Genomic DNA, 26,181 nt, shown 5'->3' with positions numbered 1-26,181 from the left:
ACACACACACACACACACACACACACACACACACACACACACACACACACACACACACACACACACACACACACACACACACACACACACACAAAATGGGACCAGTGTCAGGGTCACAGTAAAAGAGGCTTCTCATTAGAAGACAGGAGACACTTTGACACATTTATATTAACTTCTCCAGTGAAGACAGCCGATGTGGCTTAAAGGCCGACAAAACTAGAAACAGACACGGCGGCTTATGCGGTTGACGCAGCCCTCGACACCATTTCAACGGTTCTTTCTTTCTGAGGTGTGACACTTTCTAATTTTCTCCCATTTTTGCCTGCTTATCCCTCCGTGCACTTCAGAGGCTTATTATTTTATCACAACATTTCTTCCCACCTCTGACAGCTGCCAACGGATGACTTCTTATCCCCGCAAGCTACGCAGCTCTTTTATTTTGGCATCAGCCCAATTTTGAGCACAGTAAAGCCGAGGAATACTTGCACAACATACTAAAATACTAAATACAAATAGTAATCTGCAATGTGATATCGGAACTATGCAGCTAAAGGGCTAAATGCTGTGTTTTCAAACTGTATTAAGATCATTACATATAGTGTAGAAAGCGAATGGGTGGAGTGGGTTGGTTGTGGGAACCATCTGCAGTTTTATGACCACACTTATTCTGTTCATACTAGTCACACGAAGCCATGACGTGAAGGTGTGTATGTGGAACAATGTGGTCAGAATGTGGTCTTATGAAAGCTGCTCGTCCTCGCAGCTCATCCAGTTTAACTGCAATGACCTTTTTCATCACCGTCACCACATCCCTGCAAACTTGGCACGCAGTCCTGTCTTTTAAGTTCAGCAAAACATTTTACGTTTCTCTTTGAAAACACTTGAAATGTTCTGATACCAGCATCAGAAATCCGATACATTACATTACATTTCATTTGGCTGACGCTTTTATCCAAAGCGACTTACATTAAGTGCATTCAACCATGAGGGTACAAACCCAGAACAACAAGAATCAAGAAAGTACAATTTCTTCAATATATAGATACCACGTCTTTAAATTGTATTCATTTCACCCAGATAATATTGTAATTTGCCTCTCCTGGAAATCACTTCTTCTTTACTTCTCCAAAACTGCAGTTGTGCTGTACTGCCACTGACAAGTACTGCTTTTAGTGCGGCAAAGAAGAACGCATTTCTGGTAGTGTAGCGTTAGCCAGAGCAAGTTAAAATGCCAGTAATTTGTCAATATTTCACACCTACATGTAAAATGGCGAAGTGTTCCGCATGCAAGACTTCAGTTTTGAGCTATTTAAACAAAGTAATTTATGTAGATTCCTAGATTTATTTATTTGTGTTCTGTTTTCAGTCAAACAACATAATATAATAAGTTCTATGACATTCATTCTCTGTATGCATTTGTTTTTCAAAGGGTTTAACCTGAGCCAGGCCAAACAACAATTAGATCAATCATAACTTCCATTCAAGGTTAGTCGCATACAGCTGTTAAAATGTATTATATAAGTAATTTTTCTAAAAGCACTGGTATCCGAATGGTACTCTGCATCGGCCTACACAAAGTACAGGTTCCGGGATCTGTATCAGGAAGGGATAAATGGTTTTCTTGACAGTCGCCATGGTGCTCCGCAGTGATGACAGATAATTGCTACATATTCGTTTTTTTTCTCCCTGGCCGTGACATGGCAGGCATACAGCCGGAAGAAACCCTGAAGGACATCTATCTGCTGTTTCATGAAAGTTTCACAGAAATCTGTCATGATCATTTTGGGGATTTCTGAGTTGCGTTTTTGTATTGGCCAGTTCAAATTGTCGCAAAGGCCATATATGGTCCAGAGGCTCTTAAATCCTGCATGAATCAGACAGACGTTAAACATTTCATCAATCATGGTGATATTATCTTTGTTCCAATGTCCAGTGATTCTGATTAAGCTGTAATTAAAAACACAGATCTTTGAAAGGTTGTCGACCATCTATGTTAATATTGCATATATATATATACAGTCTATATACAGCACTACTGGTCAATATTCAATATATGGTGACATTTTATCAATACTAATATAACAATGTTTGTGAATGATTCCAAACATAAGTTAGGCCAACAGCTGACCTTGCATCCAACAAACTACATTGCTCCTCCCTCCACTCAGCGGGAGAAAGTGACACACACACACACACACACACACACCCACCCACACACACCCCCACCCACACACACCTACACCCACACCCACAGCAGTATTTATCTATGACAACACAATATGTCATGTCAGCCGTCACACCGCTACGACAGGCTGTAGATCAGTGGAACCATTTCACATGCTCAGCACAAACCTGATTGATGGCCGCACCACGTCAAAGCGGACTTTTAGGAATGGCTCACGCGGTTCTTCGTCAGGTGACCTTTGCCACAATGTACATGCAACGCTAACTGCGACACGACTGCATCAGGATTAATCACATCCATGCACACGTCATCAGAACTGCAGTTAATCTGAAGTTACCAAACAAAAAGGTTGCATAAGGTCAGAGTCAAGGAAGAGGAAGTTTTACGGGATGACCACCACATCTCTTATTGTGCCATCAAGGCCGTTCTCCAGAGGGGAAAAAAGTGCTCAGAATATTACATCTGACAAATAAAGGGAGTCTGACTCATTGAGATGAACAGCATGCAGTAAATGAGTTTGCTGAGACAGGCTTTTATAACCCACTTCATGGCTGTCTGATGCGGTCAGTTCTTATCAGAGGAAACGTCTGGTTGCATTACAGCCAACTGTCACTGTGCCAGACTACACTGGTCACCTCTGATCAGCAGTAAAATGGACATGGTGTGAGAGAGGTCACAGGGCGGCAGACCACCCTACGGCCAGATGAATGTTTTATCCACCACACGTTGTCATGGATTCACCAAACTCAACTTCTGATGTACTTTCCCAGAGTGTTTTTTATTATCAAGCCCAGACCTTTTCCCTGCTGAAGTGTAATCACAACTCCTCTGCCTTCATTCCTCAGAACTAATGCAGAAACGTACATTTTCTAGTAATAATAGCTCAATTAATTTGACTGCCATGTTTGCATGATGTACACATTTCCTAAAGGCTACTTTAAGCTCAATGTCAAGACACTTCTACAGAAATGGACGAAGCCTTCTGTCCGTGCTCTGCGTTCATTTTGTCCATGTTTGTGAAAGTCTCCTGAAAGCTTACGGATGAATACGAAACAGATGAAAACGGAGCAGTACCCAATTGTTGGGGGCACTGCAGCCAATATTTCAAGAGATGATTATAGGACTCGAGAAATAAATTTGGTTGAGTTGGGTAAGAAACAACAAATGTCTTTATGATGTTGCTTCATCCGATCAAAAGGAACAAGGAGGCACTTTTGCCTCTTTCTTAAACCCCCCCCTCCACTGTTGCCATAGTTATTATTCTGAGAAACTCTTGACTCTGAGCTGCCCTTAAGTGGCTGTGCTGCTTGACAACCATGCCAACGTAAAGGCAGCATGGAAGTATGTGGGCAGTGATGGTAATGGACATATGTCTCTTTGTCCGTAAAGGCACCATCAATTGGAACAGGGGATATTCACGAAACCAGCTCATGCTTGTCGAGGCTAAATGTCAGACGCTTGTAAAAAAAAAAAATCAAGGTCATGTCCTTCTTGCAAAGTTGGATCGCTTAAAGTTTGTATCGAGCTTAAAGCCAGAACACAGGTCAGATGGGTTTTATCAAAGCACAGAGGTGTATTATAGAGGTGTAACAGTGTTATGTCGACTTTGGGGGTGAAGTGAAACTTATTTGGCAAAACCACTTTTCAGAAGTCATCACTTCTGATGTTCTTAGGAAGGAGGAACAGGAAGCAGCTTATGTTGTCATGGGAAACCGTGCATTGTACGTTGACCCCTGCTGTTGAAATGGCATGTTTACAGTGTAGGATCCGTTCAAGCAGATGATTTCATGCTCTCCAGGTTTTAATAGCTGCAAGACACTTAGATAATTCATATAGAACTGTGATGAATAAATCATTTAGGATTTTCTGGAAAGGCTTAACTCAACAACAAATGAGGGTCAACTTTAAAATTCACTTTGTATTGCACTCATACGTGCTGGGAGGATATGGGATTATGGGTCTTTAAGTGATAGACATTACCCAGAATCTGCTGCTTTTCTGTTTCGTTACAACCTCATTCAAAAGGTCCAAAGCTCTGAGGCACAGCCAGACTCCACGCATTCAGCAGCACTTTGTCAAAGACTGTTTGGATCAAACTGACCATACATCTGGACAGCAGAGAAATACATTTAGCTGCAGAAGTAGTTTGAGAAGTCCCAGTTTATGCTTTGATTCTTAGAATCCACACTCGCTGGCATTTATTAAAGCTGACCACACGAAACAAAACAACAAACCAAAACAGTCCCATTTCAAGGCAGCTTCGGAGAGTGTTTGAAACTTGAAAGCGTGTGAATCACTTTAAAATCTCCCCCCCCTACAGGCAGAAATGTGTTTGATATATTGTTACTTCACTTGGATGTCGAAGTTTCACTGTGCAGAACAATGGATCAGCAGAGTTCGACTGTTCGTATGTTATTCTGCTGAAAGAGGAGCATTTCTCTGTGTTCACCTTAAATCTGAATTCAATAGATATGTAGGAGCCAACAAATCATCCAACGTCAATGACCACACAGGTCGTATGTCACGACCATAAACATGGACAATGTGTCTCCGCCTCCGATGGTTTTACAAAATTAAGCAAAAAATGCCATTTTGCGGATTTGATGTTATTTGGAGCCAGATTCTGCACAGTAGTGAACGGGGGATGGGGCTGTGGTATCGAGATCACGTCAGTAAACACATTCAATCAATCAATTACAAGTTGTAATGATGTTGTTTCACCCACTTTTATAGAATCACAACTAATTAAAGCAAAACTTACAGCATAAATGAACACTTGAACAAACACTGTAATAAGAACTACCTAAAATGAAAAAGAAATCATATGACGTGTACTTTAGTTTGGTCTATGTCCCATCTGCTGACATGGAGGAGGTAGGGTTTATGACCGATACTGCAGCCAGCCACCAGGGGGAGATCAAGACATGATTTGACTTGACTTTTAGTGAGCGCTCATGTCAACCATTTACAGTCTATTATCATCCCTACCCTTGGAGACAAGCCATGGGAGCATACCATCGGCAGGCGTACCAGACCTTTGTTGTCATAGTAACAATAATAAAAACAAGGATAACATTGGCAATGGATAAAAAAACAGGATCACATGGCAAAAAAACGGACTGTGTGAAAATCCAGTGTTTTGTCGTCTGCAGCTGATCTGACCTGAGTCCAGTCTCCTGCACTGTGTCTCAAACGACAACTGCTAAACTATGACAATAAAACTGACTATAAAACAAACAGAGACCGTTGCGGAGGTATAAACAGTCCTTCTCGCTGTCTTTTTTTTTTGCCTGCTACTTAGCCCCATTAGCTTTCAAGCTTTCAGAGAGGTGCGGCACACGTTGACAGCTGGAAACCTTGAGCTAAAGCATCGAAGGTTTTTAATGTACGTAAATAATCACAGTCATTATCTTTGCAGTAAAACTCAGACAAACTAAGTACTGTTGCACATTACTGGAGGTGTTTGTTTATAATAAATTAATGAGATAAATACATTCTCAACATTCTTTTTTTAAAATCACAATCTGAAGGAGATAAAAGAAAGGAGGTGATTTGGAGTGCCAGAATTTTATTGTTTTTGACACTTTTATTTTGGCAGAAAACTTGTTATGTCCTTCACCTGTGTAGTTTATCTTGACAATATCTTTTTATAGTTTCCCTTTCCTATTACTCTTTTCCAGGACTATAAATCTGGTCCAGTTCATCATGTTCCCTGATTCAAGAAGAAAATAATTCACAGAGTGGCACTTTCTTTGCTCACGGCCTCAGACCTCTGTGTGAAGTCGCATCGTTTCAACCTGAAAGACATTGTTGTGGTGGCTTTCACACTGACAAACGTCTTTCTGACTGAATGCATCCATGCAAAGGGCAGAACAGGTTGGAACCAATCGCCATTTAAGTCTGATAAAGATTCACCTCGGAGCACCGGCGATACAAATCCTGAGAAAGTTTGTAAGCTTTCATTAATACTGAAACGTCGAGAATAGCGATGGTGTGTGAGCGGCTCCTTTAAGTAGCGGCACAGGACGATGGAGGGGTCTCTGCCAGAAGCACCTGGCAAACATTTTTCACCTCACAGGCCACTGCAGGATCTTCCTCCCGTTGACCAGTCACACGACTTGGAGTGTCACCAGGAGTCACGATTAAGACGAGCGTACAGGTGACGCAGCAGCAGGGGGAAAAGGGTGAGACAGGGACTCACATTCATATTCTGCAGAGCGCTCACCTACAGATAATCAAAATAAGCGATGTTTTTGCATGCGTGAAAAATAGGAGATTGAGGGAATGTGAACTTTTGATTTGCGTGTGTGGTTGTCTGATGCCTCGTAGCAGTAATTCCATCAGTCTGAACAACATGTGGGTACAACTTCTGCAGCCCAAGAATCTCAGGGGGCTCAAAAGACTCAGGTCTACATAATTTTATAAGCCACAAATTTGTCAGCTGTTTTCCTCTTTGCACAATATCACTATGATGGGTTCTCTTTGAATAATCTAGTTTCCTTCGCCAAGGACGTTATGTTTTTGTCTGCATATTTCTGTCTGTTAGTTCGCAGGATTACTCAAAAGCCGCTGAACGAAACTTGGATGAGTCAAGAAAGATAATAATGGTTTCATAAGGAGACTGTTGGGCCCTTGGCAGAGGTACGGACTCTACTAAGTGCCATTCTAGGTTTTTGTTTAGCTATATTCTAGGTATTGCTGATTATCTGATGTAGTCTGTTTGAAGCAGGGTTATGCAAAAACTACTGAACCAATTTTATTGAAACTTGGTATCAACCAAGGAAGAACCCATTAACTTTTAGAGAGGATTTAATAAAGAGGGCGGATCCACAATTTTTCTACTTTTGACATTGCGAGGGCATTTTTGTCGATTTGTCAAGAAATAAGAAGAAATCCTAATAAAAAAATCGGTCATACTCAGAGGATTGATATCTAATTTAGCTCTATTGAATTTAAGTGGACTCTCGGTCCTTGACAGAGGTATGCGCTCTGCTGGGTGCCATGTTTCAGACCTAACTGAACCTGCAGTCCATAGCTCTGCTGACGACTCTTTGAGCACATGGGCACAGCAGGGCATTGGGCTTAATGCTAATGTCAATATGCTAACGTGCCCGATTACAGAGCGAGCATGCTGATGCTTGGCAGCTATAATCTTTATCACCATGTTAGTGTAGCCCTCGTAGCATACTAACATTAACTCATCCGCACTGAACACAAAGGACAATTAAAACAAAATGACTGTACTCCCACAATGTAACCCTGCCCGTCCCATTTAGTCTTCATGTTGATTTGTATTGACACATATGGAATGAATAAAGTTGTATTGCAGATGACAGAGTATGGATTTTCTGTAGTAAACCCAAAAATCTAATGTTAGGATATTTAACAGAATTGTAGCAAGTAACTGAGGGTTTGAGCAAAGGGCTCATTGTGCAGATGACTCCTGCTCGTGTGTTCAGACTTTGAAAGATCGTATCTTTTAACATTACGGTGACTTCAACTGGAGCGCCGACAACCATATCACCACTAAAGTTCTTTTGGGAGAGGCAGCCCAGTTTCGACTTTAGCGATCCGTCATGCCTTCGCCGCTCTATAGTGGGGTAAGAGTGCGTTTTTCTGTTAAAAACGAGTGAAAGTGCTGAGGCCAGAACAGAGAGTCCCGCACTGCGTTTCTGTGTGTTCACTGAGACTGATCAAGGGGAGCTCTGAGCTTGGCTCGCTGCAACCGCAGGCAGCGTGAGTTGCGTCAGTGCAGCTCTGGTCTCTATCAAAAGATCTTTTCAGTAAATGTTAGACCACACACTCCTGCAGATCAAAGAAGGCCCCATTTGTTACAAGAGAAACACTCTGTCCTTTCGCAACGTGACGGCTGACTAACATCTGGTTTGTATGCTGAAGAACCAGTGAGCTATGAAGCTTTGCAGATTAAAAAAAAAAAAAGAAAAGCTCATTTTATTCATCATATTGTATTCATCATAGTTTATCATAGCTTGAAACAGCTCGAGGGAATTGAGCGACAGGGATGTTATTATGGATAAAAACATTTGGGACGCAGACAGAAAAACTTCTAGCAAAGGCAAACAAAAATGAGTGTGAGGCTCAGCAGTGTGGAGAGTGAGACAGATTTCAACAGGAGAGCTGTCAGTAAATGTAAACTGATGATGGTTCATTCAAACAGTGGTCCGCTGATGCCTTATTCCCATTCCGGCAGTGACAGGCAGTTCAGCCGCGGCAGATGTTTTGAGCGACTGGCCTGGTTAGAAAGCGTCACAGAGAGCGGAGCTTTTCAAGTTGCCTCCCTGATGAAGGCATGAGATATCACACTTTGGAAATTAAAAGTGGCGACTCGCTGGATTAGAAGTTAAAAGGAGATGTGGAGAGTCGCTTCTGCTCCCGACGCCAGAGGCTGCCAGAAGCTGCACAGGCTGCTCTTCGCTGCTGCAACGTAATCAGGATGAGGACGGAGCAGAGCGAGGCACGACCACGCTGGAAATCAAGGTCGCTCGAAAGAGAGAACAACGGCATGAGGGATGACTAAAGTTTTCTATTTTAATGTTAGCAACAAACCTGCTAATATACTGGAAAGGAATAATCCAGTTTATAGTTTCTTGAGTCGACAGTCAAATGACTCTGGTAGCTTGCAACACCAATCTGTGTTAAATTCTATAAACAAAATATTTGGTCAGAAAATTGACAAAAATATGTCCATATTGTATTCATAAATAAAACACTGTTTCACACCTTGAGGCCCTGGATGGAAGCCTGCACTGTAGTGAGGCTGTGTGAGAGAGAAGGAGCAGGGGGATGTGCACAGCAGAGGGTCTTTCCAGTGTTATTATCCCTCCCTCCAACCTGTCACTTTCCATCAGGAAAACGCTCCACCTCTCCTTCTGTTCCTCTTCTCTCCTCACCTCCAGCAGCCCCCGCCCTCTTCCTCCCCTGTCCACAGCTCCACGCTCCCTTTCCTGCAGAGTGGAATCCAGCCAGCTGGTCAGGGCTGTGACAGACCCCTGAGTGCAATGACACCTTAGCATGGCCCTGGCACCAAGCACCGTTTTGACTGTGCTAAAGACCTTCACTGACTGATTCACTGCGCTGATTACAAATAGCTTTGGGAGGATAAAGAATTTGTCGTATCTGTTTATCTTCAGACGGAGGATGTGGTCAGGGTGAGACCTGTTGAGTACCTGCAGAGGCTGCGTACGGCAATTCAACAAACAACAGTCCTGAGCCGTTAGAAACCAACATACGTCAGCATGTGCTCTGAGACGTATTCAAATATAAAAGCACCAGAATGAGCCTGGTACTGTCATGTTTCTATTTCCACTCGCTTCTTGAATTTCTAGTATAAATATACAGTTTTGAGCAATTGGGCTGCGCTCTCTCACTCATTCCGCTTTCTTCTGACGCAAGTGGGATTTCACAGTCAGAGCTGATGCATACAGGACATGACCTTTAGCATGTACATAGCGGGAATCCTTTTTTTTTTTACAGGTTCCTCCCACAGACCACCAAAACAGTTCCCACACGCACTTACAACATGCTATACTCCACTAAGGGAAAAAAAAATAAAATCTAAAGCCTTGCTCTCTTCAACAACCTGTGCAGCACTACATACACACAGCAAGTGTACAGGCACACATCCAAACCACAACCACAGTGACTGCCGCTTGTCAGCTTTAACACAAAACAGACATGAGAACATCCACCATCATCTTCTTCGGCTTCTGGTGTTATGGGCTTTTTTTCTCACTGTAATTAGTGAGAGGGGCAGTTAGCTGAAAGGAAACCGGCCAGAGGAGAGGAGGTTCTCACGCTTGTGGAACCAAAACAAACAAAGCCCCGCTCCGGCAAACGCAGCAGCCAACAGCCGCTGATAGGGGTTATCTCTGCAGTCACGCATGGGCCATCTCACAACAGGGAGCACTGTAATGGTCCTCACAACTCCACAAACACATGCGGCACAGACGTTAATCGCACACAACACGCTGCCTGTTTTAGGCTGAACAGAAATCTCATTTCTTTTCGTGTCTTGTGTGAAGTGGTATAAATTATAATGGCAGTGAAGAATGGGAATCCCACATTGTTTTGGACATTTGGCAGCGCTTCACTGATATTTGACACTGATCGGAGCATATTGTAGTCTTGTGTCAATGTTCGCAGGCTATACAGATGCTTTACAAGGCATTTCTCCCCCTTTTTAACAAGCACATAGCAATTACAATCATCCATTATTTGAATTCCTACATAATTATTACATTTGTCTACTATTTTAATATCTTTATTTCAGGCTTTATCCTTTACTTTACAGTCTCAAATTGTGTGTTTTCCAGAGTTCTGAAAACGGCTTGTGTTTGTTCTACTTGGCAAGTTGAAGCTACCGAGCTGTGCAGAGTGGAAGCCATTTCCCCTCGCAAATGAGTGTTAGCAATGATTAATAAAAATACATGTTCACAGTCCCAAAGTAATGTAGGGAGCACTTAAATCAATGATGGGACAAAGCAATGGCTATCATTTCCAGACCCCATGCTGGTTACCTGTTTGTGTGATAGTAGGAATTGATAAGGGAAGGTGGTGGGAGGAGCTGTCACGATAAAACACATTACTTCATTTTGAAACAACAAAACAGTATACGAGTGCAAACCATAGACTGTATACAAAGATGGAGGACAGATCTACACTTCCTCCCACTATCCACAAATGAAGCCAAAATATCCTGGATACAAACGCTGCCATCTTGCACCAAAGACATCATTTGGAACCAGAGTTTGTGCAGTAGTGATCGGAGGATGGAGCCATGGTAGCGAGGTCATGCCAATCGTGAGTAAGTCTCAGCTGTCAATCGTGAAGTTTCATCCCGGTTTTTAAATAACAAATAAGTGATTAAAAGCAAATTTACCAAATTGAAGAAACATCAGAGTGATAAGAACTATCCTAAATGACAGAAATCATCTTTGAGAAAAATATTGAGGAGGCAGGGTTCATGACCGATACTGCCTGTATTGCACCCAGCCACTAGGTGGCGATCAAGATGCTTTTGGCTTCACTTTTGGGGATGCCATGTCTTCCTTCTTCACATACAGTCAATGGTACAAACACTGAAAAATTGATCTTGATTTGATTTCTTCTTTAAAATGAAATGTCCAGACAAGATGAACTGACTGTGACTGAAGAGTCTGTCTAATTGCACAGTTATAAATACTGTATGTGTAATGTAATATGTTATATGTATGCAACTGTGTCTTTTGACCTTTTTACTGAGCTCAACAAATAGTTGCTAGAGTACATTTCTCCTGCAGTTGTATGACACAACAATAACCCACAGCAGCTGTCTTTGTTTGAAAATAATATATTTTAAATGGTGCTGATGTCACGTCTGTGATTTAGCAATCATCTGTGGTTTAGTTATCTTTCATTAAAGCAGCCTAAGTCTGTTTTGTGCCACCTCTCCATCATAAGAGAAAATACATTGGATGCAAATGCTTTTAAAGGCCGGTGGCAGAAGCAATCGCTGCAGTGTGGAATCCATCAGACACGTCACAAGTGTTGGCATATGATGGAGATGACAGATAAGCCCACGTGTTTTGCTGTGGGAGTAGGTGTAGTGAAAGGGAATCAGTCCACAGCAGTGTTTAGAGGTTCAAACGCCCCTCTGGGGAAGACATCGGATCGATTCTCCTTGGCTACGAGCCAATCCTCTCCCTGGTTTCAGCCAGATATTTATCCACACTATATATAAGCCTCTAAGCCTTGACTCATATATATGTACAAAAGCACAGGGTTCAGGATTTCACCAGAGACTGGTGTTCTTCAGCAGCAGCTGTATTAAGATGAACCCTGTGCACTGTGCTTTTCAATGCCAACTACACACAGATGTGTTTGGGCCTCTCTCCACAGAGAGGGGCCCTGCCGCATCGCCTGTGGTTCGTGTGTTGTCGTCATGATGCTCTGATTAAAAGGAGGCCTTGGAGATAAACTGTAGCCGCCGTCTCATTAGCCCGAGTTACTCTGGCAGGTTCCCATCCACAGGAGCTCCTCCCAAAACCCACAGGAGAGCGGGGCACCCCTACAAAGCCTGGGGGGTCGGGACACAAAAACCACCGCTGCCACAGCTGGTGGAGTGCTCCATCACAGAGACGTCAGCAAACTCTCACTCTCACTTTCACACACAGAGCCTCAGAGGACGACATCACTGGCTTCACAACAGAACGGGGTTTCCCAACAGGGACTATCCAGAGCTAATGGCTGTGGGTGACCTGCCGAGCTACGAATACAACAAACATCTGATGAGAAGCAGATGCATCACGGCCTGCATTAAAACAAACCTAAGCTTTGGTTGCAACAATATCACAACAGCCGGGAAGGTAGCTGGGGCCCTCGGGGGAGCTCGGATCGATGGCAGTGGCCGAGCGGAGGTGTGCGCATGTTTGGGGGACAGGAGCAGAGGGTGCAGAGGACGAGGAGAGACCGGGGAGGAAGGGAGGGGGAGACGCAGGTGTCTGGGCTGCTGTCTGTCAGGCCCTGCCGTGACAGGTTTATCCCAGGCGAGAGGGAAGGTAACATGCCGAACGGGGCAATGAGGAGCGATAAACGTCAGGCCTTGCCCCAGCGCCATGGTAATGGCTGACAAACGGCCCAGTGGCTCATCTCGCAGCCAGTCAACCCCGGACACATGTGCCGCTCTGTGTTCTATTAGAGGGGAAAACACCAGCAAGCAGGGACAGAGATCCAAGCAGATGGCTCCTTATACTACAAACCACACAGTCGTGCAGAAACCCCATTTTCCTAATGAGGAATAAAACATGTCAATAGCCAATACATGAAGAGTTATTTTAATGTTCAGGCCTTTCATTTGGTCTCCATATGTTTTTCCAAGCCTTCAATCGCAACCACGCCTGCTTTGCTTCATGCTGCCCTCAAAACTAAAATAAAACTAAATTATCCACAGAGCATTAGATTGGAACCAAATACTAGAAACTACTTGTCTGGTGAAGATGTTTACACTAACAGCTGCATTACAGCATCAACCTTACATCATATTTGATGCCAGAGCAAGATAGTGACATGTTATTTTGGCTTTTTTTTTTATCTTCATATTTATTTTTAAAGGGTAAGTACACCACATTGACCAGAGCCACATACCACAGTTATTTACAGCCTGAGGTAGTTTTGCAACACCCATCATCTGAGGGCGGCCTTTTTTATAAAAAACATATGCATCTTAATAAGAGAGCACACATGCAACTAAAACAGCCTTTTACAAGATATTTGAATTGTGACAACATTTTCTTTCCACAATCAGGAAGTTATTCAACAGTTACTCCAGGGACCTTGACAAGTTTGAGCTGTGTTGTTTTTTCTGTATTCTGCCAGTTAAAGTTATTGAATGAATGCAAATGGAAATCAAACACTGCAAATGAATGAAAGGTGACATGATGCAGATCCATGCACACTGGGGTCACCTTAGATCCCAGTCATCTCTCTCTGTTGTAAGGTTATACGGCGACTCAAAGTGTGTGTGTTTCTCTCTTCATGCTTCACCTCGTCAGAGACGCTGCTAAATGTTTTTCCCCCGGACACGTGATATGTCCCTACAGCACCTAACACAGTCACAATCAATAGCTTTTGATCTAACACTGACTCCAACTCAGTGATATGTGGCTCAATCAGACGCTGGTTGTAACAGATGTTTAAAACCTCCTCCATATCTCCGCTTCAAACACCGGGGGCAGCAGAGGAAGCTGTATCCACACACACACACAGACAGACACACACACACACACACACACACACACACACAGACACACAAAGGCGAGTGTGTTGAGCCTCAGCGGAGTGCAGCGAGAACATGTGGTAACAGTCATCAGAGAGAATTACAGTCGACCAAACAAACGGCCGTCGCTCAGTGGATTTAAAGCAGAAATAACACGTACTGTGGGGTGGGGGTGTTCTCACAAGAACATTTAGGGTTAGCATGTGATGAATCACTTCCTTAATCATGGTAATGTTACTGTTCTCTACAACAGAACCGAGATAAACTTTTTATTCACCATCATTTGTACAAGAGGGCAATATATTAAATGTATAATATATAGCCTGGTTTTTCCAGATGCTGCGTATTCTTTCCATCCCGTTGAGTGAAATGACGTAAATTGCAGGAACTAGAAGCACTTTCTCTTAAGACAGTAATCGTGTACAGTAGCTAAATCACCAGCCACTACTGTGATTGTCCTCCTCACAACAGAGCAGCAACACGGTGAAACACAATAAGCTGGGAAGTGTGAGGGAGCGCGGCTGTGAGCTGCAGCACTCATCTGCCTGATGGATGCACGACCCACCTCCTCGAACACGGTGACCTTTGACAAGGTCACGGCATCCAGCAGCTGCACAAAGACACTTGTGAAACAAATAAATGATTGCCACACTTCAGTCATCCGAGTGGTTCGTGTCCTGACGTTGCTCTCAGCTCAACCTGTGGCTCATGTACTGTACACGAGTCCCAAATCAGACGCTGCACTCAGGAGACTCATTTATTTCCATGAAGTTACATAAGAAAAGTGAAGCAGCCCCATGAAGGTTGGCTTTGTTTTAATCAGTCCCTGAGGGATCATCTGTGGTGATGACAACTAAACATGTTTTATTTATTCTCATATTCAGACATGAGAAATTCAGGGTAATATTCCACATAATGTACTCGTGAATTTTTGTGTTTGCATCAGCATTGCGTGTTTTTCCCCTGACGCCTGTATCTGTGTCATCTGTGCTCACAGACAGGAAACCACTCTTACCTGTGTCTTGTCGAAACTGGTGCATGGACTGCAGGTCGATGACGTAAGGAGAGAGCTGGGCATCCACCTGGCCCAGAACAACAGTCCCCCGGGCGTCCCCCTTCAGCACGTTCTCAATGTGATGGCAAACCACTGCACTGTAGGGCCTCCAGCGCCCGTGTTCGTTCAACCACTCCCAGACCACCACCCTGGCCAGGTTCTGAGGTGGGTACCCCAGCCCGTTGACGGGCACCAGCAGCCCTGATCCCGGACGGGCCATCTCCTGCGTGGTGTCTGCACCTCAGCTGCTGGCTGCGTCCCAGGCTAGAACACCACTGCGTCCCCTTCAGTCAACTGACACACTGTAACCTTTCCATCAGCCCCAAACAGGAGAAAAAAACTTGAATCAGCAATGAGTTGGTTAGTTCCTCAATTAGCTCATGCTGCTTTCAGGCGAGCAGCTCTGCTGGAGTCGTCATCTACAGGTAGTTTTCGACTGCTGCCGTTCTGATGAGCCAAAGAGCAGCCTCCGTCCTCCGGCGTCTGTTTGAAGTGGCAGATGATGTTGATGCTGATGATGATGAGATCTGCAGATGTCTCAGCCGACCACAGCAGATCAGCAGCAGGTGGACAGGAGACACACTGAACAGAGAACGAGGAGCAGAAACACACTGGTGAACAAATGCAGTGATTTGTCCCACACACACAGTTTTATGGCTCATCAGTCAGGTGCTGTTTCAGCAGAGATTACATAAAGCTAACCAGTCCTGTGTGCTACGGTCCCATTAGTGGCCTGTGCCTCTTGGCAATTTCTGTTTACCTAAAGTGTAGCAACACAAATAAATTGCATAACAGCCTTGTGTGTGTGAGCAGCAACATAACTGTGATCAGATGTGTGCAGAGTGGACAAAGCAGACAAATCCTATGATAATCCCAGCAGAGAGAAAAGCACACAGACATGCTCCACACACACACGCACGCACGCACACACACACGCGCGCGCGCGCACACACACACACACACACACACACACACACACACACAGTGAATGCAGGAGGGAGCACTGCCTGTTGTTTTGTTATTTTGTGTTAAATGATGAGGCTGATAGTGTGTGCCTCTGTGTGTGATAGTGGTGTCACAGACCTGTAGGTTGCAGCTGTGGTGCCACGCATCTGTCAGGTAGAGGCTGCATCTCCGGCCGATCATCAGATAGTAGAAGGAAAAAGAAACCACCAGGAGGTGAAAGGCAGTTGTCTCTTCACATCTGCGACTCACACGTTTCCTCCATCGACCTGAGGTCCTCCCTCACAGCCTCCTCCTGCAGCTCCTCCGGTGTTATTGCAGAGAACCGAGCCGTCCCTCCGCTCCCGGGGATCTGCTCCACACCACAGCAGCTTGTTGGTGCGCGCTGTCTGAGTGAACGCGTGCCACCCCGCCGTACACGCGCAATTCTATCTCTCGCCAAACATCACGCATTCACATGGTGGACACACGCGATTCTCGCCGCACGCAAATTACGCACAGATGGGCAGGCGCACCTGTATGTGTGGTCAGCTGCTGAATAACATCCAAAGTATCAATTACACCAAAACAAAAGTGCACAACTTCCGGTGTCTGGTTTCAAAATAAAACCCCGTGTTGACACGTGATTAAACTAGATAGTGTTTATTATGTTGCACACACACACACACACACACACACACACACACACACACACACACACACACACACACACACACACACACACACACACACACCAATGCGTACTGTATATAAATATATATGATATATGAATATCTGTGTAAACATACATACACAAACATATCATATATCTACATGTATGCATGTGTATATGCAAGTATTTAAACATATACACATATATCATGTATGTGTGTATGTATTTATTACGTTACAACACACAACACACACACACACACACACACACACACACACACACACACACACACACACACACACACACACACACACACACACACATATATGCTCTCCTGGGTCAAAAGCCTATGGAACAGTCTCTCCCTGGGAATCAGGTCAGCAGCTCTCTGGGTGTTGTCAGGTCTCAGCAGAGAATAGTGTTTCTGTTCTGGAGTTGTTCCTTTTATTAACTCCTGTTATGTTCTAGTAATCTTGTTTGAATGCCATTTGTTGCTTTAATCTTTTATCATTGTAAATCTCTTTTTAACCTTAGTTTTGAAAGGTGCTAAATAAAAATGTTACTTACTTACTTACATTTATGTAAATTTTGACCACCGGGCTAAATAATTTAATTCCCTCAGAATCAATGTTGGTGCCTTACACAGGCTTCAGAGAGACAGCTTACATCCGTGTGACACTGTGACTGTACAAGTAGCAGCATGAACCTCTCCGATGACGCAGACAATACTGCATCATGGGTTCACAGATTAGCTAAAAGAGCACAATGGTTACTTTTTCACAAGAGCTGAAGCTTTGTGAGTATCCAGCTCATGTGCCTCTGTCATGCCTCTTTTCAGCAATTTATTAAAAAACAACTGTTAAAGCATGGACTTCAAAATGTAAGGCTTTCTTAGTAGCAGACGATCCAGGTTGGAGCGACTAGTGATGAATGTATGTATGTATAACTGTACATTTGGATGTTTGTCAATGACCTTTGTTTTATATGTATATAGCTTAGTTTGATTTTGTAGTAGTAGTATGTAGTGCTGGGCTGTGTTATATATTCAGTGTAGGGATACTGTCCAATGAATCTTACCCTTGGCAGATGTGTTTAATGCAAACAAGGACAAATGTCTGAGTGAATATGTCATAGAAGATTTCATGGATGAGGGATATGGATGCTTATACTTATTGATTTGTGGAAACATCGAGGTTTGCCTTTGTTTACCTCAGGTTAATATCAACGTTCTATAAAAAAGCACCATCTGCTGCTAAAATAATGCCCCTGCAATGGAGAGGAAACATTTTTCTAAATCCTGAGAATGAATAAACTCCAATGAGAGAATAATTCTCCCTCATTGTCCTTCCAGTTGGATTTATCAAGATTTGATATACCTCCCAATAAATACACCTGCCAATCATCTGTCAGTTGCAGGCGTCTGTTGACATCAGCTTGATGTAAGAGCTTCTCTCCTCCATCCCTTGTGGGTCTTTAATTACTCTAACAGGTTCTGATGGGATTAGTCATTATGTAATGTCAACTGTCAAATTATTGTTATCAACTGGGAAAATATTGTTTATTGTCAGATCTGGATCTCTTCATTATTCTTTTATCTACTTTTCATTCATTCTTAATCATTTTATCTTTATCTTTTCCTCATTTTTTTAGTATGTTATTATTTTTATCTTCATCATTTTGTCTTTCTTTGTTTACCTGTCTTTGGTGTTTCCTCATTTTAAATTTATGAGACTCAAGAGAGCATTTCCTCACTTCCTGTTAATATGGTTCTGCTCTGTGTATGGACGGAGTAGGAGGGAGTATTTCATCCTGTAAAGTACTTAGTTACATTAGTTGTATGAACAGTGCTATACAAATTAAGATTGTTTGATTGATTAATATAAAAATACATCATTACATTTATTCTACAGGCTTTTAAGAACTACAGATAGACGAACAGTCGTCTATCTGTAGTTCTAGGCATGTCTACTAAATGTGTTACTGTATAAATATCATTTTCACAGTGTAGTGGAGCCAATAATCTCTCCCATCTATGTACATAGAAAATAAAGAAAATGTACTTGTAATACCGTTGTAGTAAAGTAAAGGTAAAGCTGTCCAGGTTTACAGAGCAGCAGATATTTAACGTTGATCTCAGTACAGTCTGTCAGATGTTAGATGTGTGGAGGAGTAAAGGGTCAGGTTTGTAGAGAATCATCAAAAGGAGTATATTTAAAAATTGGCAAATCACAAGGGAGGCAGTGATAGGGCACATTCCCTTCTAATCCTGCCAGTGACAGCAGATACCTTTAGAACATCGCCACCATGTGTCTCTTTGGTGTTCCTACAGCAAAGCTCATCTCAAATGTGAGTTTGTGTTCATCTTTGAGGACGTTACTGTGGGATCCAGCTCTCCAGAGTTAGAGGTTATTGCACAGTGGGAAAATGACCAAATCATATTGATCAATATGAATTGAACCTACTTAATATTTAACTAATTGGCAATAATGGTTACATTTAAAATCAAACTATTTACAATGATATACTCCAACAACCTCTCAGTCAAATTAGGCAGGCATCAAGTGGTCCATTCAAAGAACAGAAGGGTCTTTGATAGAAGCAAGTTGAGGAGCCACCACAAAGCTACTGCAGGTGAGACAGGGAGCCGGTTCTATTGAGTGGCAGTTTGATCAGACAATGCACTTTAGATTTATTTCTGCTGTGTAAATGACAATGTGACTCCTCAGTTTTATTCTGATATGTCACAATGAAGACGTCAGTACTTGTGATAGAAGAACTTTTAAAGGCAAACCAGGCAGACAGGGAGATTAGAATGAGATTAAAATCGATTCAATGAGCAGTTTTCACTCTTCATTCAATCTCTTTTTCTTTCATCTTTTTTGGCAATTACCACTGAAATAAGATCTTTACCTTATTGAATCACAACTGTTGATCATTGGCTTCACGACGATGGTGGTGGCCCCAGATGTGATGCAGGATCGACCCTTTATATTTAGATGCATTTATATAATGGAAAATGTTTAATAAGTAAAGTACACTGAAATCTCTTCAAATCAAGCAGCGCCTTGTTTTATTATATCCAAATACATAAACATAGAACATAACTGTCATTTGAATTGTTTGATTTTTAATACATATAGTTTTTATACAAATGTACAAAGGGATACACAGTATGAAAGACTTTGGATAGTGGATTTTATCCTGCAACATTCATGAGATAATCTCACTGGCTTGACCTTGAAATGGCCTTGAATGCTAAAATATACATCTCTGACAGAGACCAGATGGAACCTCTTCATTCATGCGGGTTTCATCGGTCCTTCGGAGGAGCACGGCTCGGCCAGCTGAAGTGACAGGGAGAGAACTCACAGGATAACATATGTGAAGAGAGCCATGATGGCAGCGCTGATCAGGCCCGAGATAGGAACCGTGACAAACCAGGCGATGAAGATGTTCCTGAACAGACGCCAGTCCACGGACTTCCTGGAGCGCAGCCATCCCACGGCCACCACAGATCCCACCTGGGTTTAATACAAATACAATATAAATAAATATACTGATCCCTCTTCTGACTATGACATGTCTCTGTCAGGTTGATGTTTACCTTGCAATGCGTTGTGCTGATAGGAAGACCAATGTTGGAGGCCACAACGACCGTGATCGCTGAAGATAGTTCGATGCTGAACCCACTACAGTGGAAGAAAGAAATATTCCTGTTTTATCTATCATGTGTATCAGATTTTTTTTGGGCTGTTATAGGATATATGCATGTGGCATACCTGGAGGGGGTAATAGGGGTAAGGTCTTTGCCCATGGTCTGGATCACCCTGCGGCCCCACACCCACAGACCGGCGCAGATGCCCACTCCTCCATACAGAAGCAGCCAGATGGGTGTGGGTGTGTTGGACACCACAGAGCCGCTGTCATACAGCAGCCACAGAGCCACCAATGGGCCGATTGCATTGCTACAGATGAAAATGTCAAAATGTGAATCTTCTGAATGATCATCACTCACATAAAATTGTTTTTAAAAACGGACACCTACCTGACATCATTCCCTCCGTGAGCAAAGGAGCCAAAGCACGCGGTGAGGATCTGCAGGAACTGGAAAAGCAGCGAGACAGCCGGTTGGTCCACCTCCAGCTCATCCTCCTCCTCAGCGGGGACCACGCCAGCCTCCTGGGTCACATTCCCTTCCTGCACTGTGCTCCCGCAAGTCACTGCTGAGGTGTAGCTGCTGTAGCTGTCCACCCTGGGTCTTCTCTGAAGCCCACCGTCGAGGTCCTTGTGCTTAGGCTCTCCTTGGATGCCGTAAATGGCCATCGTGTAAGAGGTGTAGCTGTTGTTCCTCCTGATGGGCCGCTCCTCCGTGTCACTGTCACCGATGCAGTCACCCACTTTGGCCACGTGGAGCTTGTGGAGCAGGTCTTTGTACAGGCCCGAGTCCTTGTGGATGGTGTGAGAGCGGCCGCTGTGAGGATCAGTGATCATCATGGGGCCAACGTTGCCGTTCAGACCTTGGAAAATCATATGTTTACTATTCAATCTGAATTATTTGTGATTATACTTCCATGACTATAACAACAAGACATTCATTTCTCACCACCGCTGAGATCCAGGTCTTTGGTTTCCATGTCGTTGTTGTCCAGATCAGTCTCCTCCGAACCTCCAAGTTTGAACGCCACCGTTTGAGTGTCTGGTGGGGGGGCCTGGGGTTGAGGCTCGCGTGGGATTGCCGGCTGCTCAGCTTGTGCAGGTTTGCAGGAGTTCTTCTCCATTAGAGGAGTTTGACATGGAGCAGGAGCGATTTCTCCTGAAGTACATGATAATAATAGTGAGCGAGTTTGTCACATGGTAGACGGGGCTTATACCAGCTGGTTTGTGCAAGTTAAACTCCCAAAAATCCTATCGCAACAAAAAATTTTAGCTACGCAAAATTTTGGACTCCAAAATATATCAACCAAGTAATATTTGTGAATGTCTGTATATAAGTATAAGATTTACTCACGTTTGATTTTCTTCTTGAGGCGTGGACAGACGACAAACCAAACGAACAAAGCAGTGACACAGGCACAGCCCAGCGAAATGCACAGTGTGCCCCACCATGGTACTTTGTCAAAACCCAGCACTGCGCACACAAGATAGGGACATGAGACAGAACTGTGTCTGGGATAAGGACAAACAGAAACTGAACTGCTTCTTTCATTTATTCATCAGAACGTCCATCTGGTCCTTTTCCAGTGAGAGAGAGAAAATGTCATGACTAATGCATTCATTTACACGTTGGCTTAGTTTAGAAGCACAGCAACAACTAATATGTATCATTTTATAATTCCAAATGGAGAAAATAAAAATACGACAACTTTTCAATATCTTTACCATTTTCAAACCACAATGTCTGCATTCTGTGTCTCAATATGTTCATGCAGATAACAGTATCAGTGAGAGAGACCAATCAGAAAGTGAGAAACAGACCAGTCTTGCAGCATAATGATGAAACACTCACAATACACGGTGTTCAGCACACGTTTAATATTTCACTTTTCTTTTATTCCTTCACAGAATAGCTAAAGTGCTGTAACTGCCAGAATTCAGGTAACTCAGGTTACCACGACAGTATTAAATTGCCGCCTTGCAGATACAGCTTACCTGATTGGTCTTGTGGACAACAGCCGTTAAACCACAAACAAATCTCTGGATTAAGAAATAAAATGCTGGGTGCAGTATCGGCGTGAACAGTGCACTCTCGGCTACGCTGTAATTTTGCGTAGCAGGAGTTAAGGTGCGTTATATTCGTTGACCCACACGCCTGCAGCCTTCAGTGAAGGGCCCAGGCCAGTTCACTTCTCCATAAGTTCACGGCTGCTCATGTTCTTATTCAGCTTTTATTCCTGTTGCTTTTGCTTTAATCTTGTTTTTAAATTATTGTCTCCGTGGTCCTTTTAAGATTTGGTTTGAATCACAATACAAGAAATGACTTCCAGAGGAAAAATTATTTTAGCTCAAAATGCCTGAGAGTGATTTGAAACATTTATGAAACGTTTTCCTCACTTTTTTTCTCCACCTACTTTTGTCCTAAGAAGACTGTGATCATCAACTCTCAACCTCATGTTGCTCCAGGGATTTCAGCAGCTGCTGTGTAAGTGCAGTGAACCTTGGGTGAGTGGACGTCATACTCACTTGGTGCTCCTGTAAACATGATGGAGAACAGGTTGATGCCCATGGTGATGGCGTAGAAGACGGGGAGAGCTCTGAGGCCGTTTGGTACAGGGTCGGCCTGGAGAAATCAGTTTTCATCCAATCAATAGATCATTTTTTCAACATTTTCTCATCTTGTACTAGAGTATTTTCATACTTTGGTTGGCTACTGGATCTGAATACATCTTTTAGCGACTGTAACTTCAAACTGCTGTACAATTATTAACCATGTAAACTGGATAGAAATATCTCACCTTATTCAGAATGAATCTGCGAATGAAGTAGAAGAGAATTCCCGACATGATGCCTGACAGCACAGGTGACAGGAACCAGGACGACACTTTGGATAGGAGCAAAAGACATTTATTCGATTTTAGCCTCACTCCTATTTCAGATTCAACACATAATTGTGGTCGGGAAAACAAATATATTCACCAATGCGCAGTAACTCCATCCATTTGACCCCTTGGTGACCTCTGGCCACCATGGAGAAGCCAATTGTAGCTCCAACAATACAGTGGGTTCCAGAAATGGGGAGCTTCAGGAACGAAGCAGCCAGCTGCCACACAGCAGAGCCTGTGGTACAAAAACATGATGGAGGCCTGAGCTCACAACCTAAAAATGCACTGATAGAATTTATATCTTACATACAGCTTACCAAACATTGCACTTATAGATCCCGCCATCAGGACATGCTCTGAGCCGTTGTACATCTGCACATCAATGATGCCATTCCGGATGGTTTCGCTGACTTTGGCCCCCAGCAGCACTGAGCCCACCGTCTCAAAGATACTGGCCAGGATGCAGGCCTGGCGCAGGGTGACCACCCCAGAGCCCACCGCCGTACCAAAGGAGTTGGCCACGTCGTTTGCCCCCACGGAGAAAGCCAGGATGAAGGCGATGATGAAGCCCACCACCACGAGCCACAGGTAGCCTGACATGTCCGTCTGCGTGGCCACAGCCACAGTGGCGGCAGCAGCCAGGGTTGCTAGTGTAGTTGTATCCATCATTTATAGTTTAATTTAATTAAACCGGTTTCAAATTAATGGGCGACCTATGAGGTTGTAATTAAATTTTGACCAGAAAGAGGATTAAATAACCCCTTAGTCCACGTCTCAAAGAGCTTATGGGAGGAAATTAAAATCTATTGCTAGCTAGGTATACGGGGTCTGTCTGCAGGCTTCATCATAAAATGAAAAATCATAGAGATAAGGGAGGGATCCATTGTGACAGGGAGCCTCTGAGGATACACACTGTGGAAACAAAGTGAGTTACTGGTTAATATTCCTCATACACTGGTCCACAACAAAAAGGGCAAAGTTCAGTCACACAAAAACTAACTGACAGGAACAAACAGCTGATGATTTATTGAGCGGTGGCAGAGGGAAGTTCAGATGATGAAGTGTTTTATATCAGTTTTACATCATTACTGCTGTGAGCTACAGTCTGGCAGAGAATTGCTGTAGCTGTGGAGTCATCTGTCTCAACAGGAGGCTGTGGAGTTAATCATGACATGAGATGGAGTCAGGGTCTGAACTAAGGAGCTGTAGTAGTTCTTCTTTTTGGTCCAATCATTAAATGAGTTCTAACTACAGAAACAGGAAGAAGATTCTATATACTTTCCATCACTTGTTTACAGGTGTTACAAATGTCAGCATGCCCCAAATAAGAAATACAGTCTACGAGGTGTTAAATGTGTGATTATAACATACTCATATTGGATTTAAGCTGTAGACTTCACAGTAACTTCACCACACTTTTAAGTGCTTAATCTCCTGCAGTATTTTAATAGGATTTCCTAAGATTTTACACCAGTGATAGGTAATACTTAAACAGTATAATCTTCCACTTGATTCTTATGTCTTAAAGCCTTGTCTTATGTGTCTGAGTTATACTTTCACTCAACATGCATCTGGTGCACACAGAGAGTTACAGAATAATAAAAAAGCCTCTAAACTTCCAGTAACATGGTGAAAATCACAAATAAATCCACGTAGGGCTTCAAAAAGGCGCTTTAGAGCTGTGAATAAGAGGCCTATTATGGACAGTCAGCAGTTAAGTCAGTGTGGGCCAATTCAGCATCAGTATAGAAAATAACGGCACGTTAATCTGCTTAGCTGCTCTTGCATAATTCAGATTGAGGAGTGACAACACAACAAAAGGAACAAAGGTGAAACAAAGACAGAGAAAATATACTCACGTGTGAGACCAGAGGGAGAGTGTGTGTGTCCTGCAGTCAGACTGTGAACCAGGAGCAGCAGCAGCCGTCAAGTGTGTGTGTGTGTGTGTGTGTGTGTGTGTGAGAGAGAGAGAGAGAGAGAGCGAGAGAGAGAGAGAGAGATAGGATGATACCAGCAGCTGTCAGTCAGAGGAGACTGGGAGTCCAGTAGCCTGCACCGTGTGGAGTCCAGCCTTAGTACTGGTTGATTTATATAACAAGCCGGGTGAGAACACGCCTCTGCAGACCGGTCATGAGACCACCACTGCCTAAAGCTAATGTTTAGCTCATGTGTTGACAGAGGGGGAAAATAATTACGGTTGTCTGGGATTATGTTGCTTTACAGTAGATGAACCCCAAATCCTCAAATGATGTTTTTTAGTCACCATGGAGAAGCACAAATATCTATTGTTTTGTCAAAATATAACTTTCTGGGTTAGGGTTCTGTTTACTGAAGAAACATGAGAAATATTTCAGGACTTGGTGTGTTTATTGTAATCAAGGTTTTATTATTGTTACATAATCAGTGTTATATTCCTGGATACTATGTATAGTTTGACTATGAATATCTACAAACAGGAAAAACAATGATCAACATCTATTACTGAGGAGCTCTGTGTTAAACAAAGACCCCTCAATGATATTTTTATTTGAATAAAAAATATGGCCTTTACTCTAGTGCTATCTAGTGGCCAAACGCAATATTTCATGCACCCTAATGCTAAGAGAAGAGTGTATTGTCCAATATAGCCTGAATGACAATACTCTTATTGTTGGTTCGTCTCTTTGTATATTTAAACATATTAATGTTAAATAATTTCTGCCACAACTTGATGAATAAATAAATCAAATTAGTTCGGACACAATATGCTCACACTGCACTAAAGCTGAAACTATGGCGAGTCACCTATGGAGTGTGTAGCTCATTAAGCAAGTGCGGCCGAGCAGAACGTGAACACCCTCAAATCGCGTTACTGATCAACCTGTTATTCCCCATGTGTAGTCACTTTCCAGAGAAACTCCACTGGAGTGTCATGCAGCCTTCAGCGTCAGCAGAACTGAGTCGTCTCGGAAATGCTACAGTGCCTCCAGATCTGCTGATAAGTTCCTCTGCATTACTCATTTATTTGGAGCCTGC

The 26,181-nt window shown here is 43.2% G+C and overlaps 2 protein-coding genes across 4 annotated transcripts in view; both read right to left on the bottom strand.

Annotated features, from left to right (window-relative positions):
- The window catches only part of dtx1 (deltex 1, E3 ubiquitin ligase), a 46,418-nt gene extending 29,866 nt beyond the window's left edge, over positions 1-16,552 (bottom strand). For 2 of the 3 annotated variants that reach the window (XM_035166546.2, XM_035166547.2), the window contains exons 1-2: positions 16,096-16,552; positions 14,974-15,594 (exon numbers count right to left, since the gene is read on the bottom strand). In XM_035166546.2, coding sequence (XP_035022437.1) covers positions 14,974-15,232 — 259 coding nt within the window. In that variant the 5' untranslated portion in view covers positions 15,233-15,594; positions 16,096-16,552. Of the gene's footprint in view, positions 1-2,352; positions 2,682-14,973; positions 15,595-16,095 lie in introns of those variants that run through there. The other variant, XM_035166548.2, reaches the window with a different exon arrangement.
- Positions 16,553-19,670: 3,118 nt separating this feature from the next.
- Positions 19,671-25,232, bottom strand: slc20a1a (solute carrier family 20 member 1a). Its single transcript, XM_035164977.2, has 11 exons — positions 25,026-25,232; positions 23,484-24,078; positions 23,261-23,401; positions 23,080-23,165; positions 22,808-22,904; positions 21,636-21,755; positions 21,231-21,440; positions 20,673-21,144; positions 20,407-20,592; positions 20,232-20,316; positions 19,671-20,148 (listed from the first exon to the last, which is right to left on the bottom strand). The coding sequence occupies exons 2-11, from the start codon at positions 23,833-23,835 to the stop codon at positions 19,993-19,995; spliced, it is 1,905 nt and encodes a 634-aa protein (XP_035020868.2). The 5' UTR covers positions 23,836-24,078; positions 25,026-25,232; the 3' UTR covers positions 19,671-19,992.
- Positions 25,233-26,181: the final 949 nt, after the last annotated feature.

The sequence above is a fragment of the Hippoglossus stenolepis genome, chromosome 9, assembly GCF_022539355.2.
Source record: "Hippoglossus stenolepis isolate QCI-W04-F060 chromosome 9, HSTE1.2, whole genome shotgun sequence".
NCBI lineage: Eukaryota > Metazoa > Chordata > Actinopteri > Pleuronectiformes > Pleuronectidae > Hippoglossus > Hippoglossus stenolepis.
Note: the sequence above shows the minus strand (reverse complement) of the source record. Positions and strands in the feature narration are given on the sequence as shown.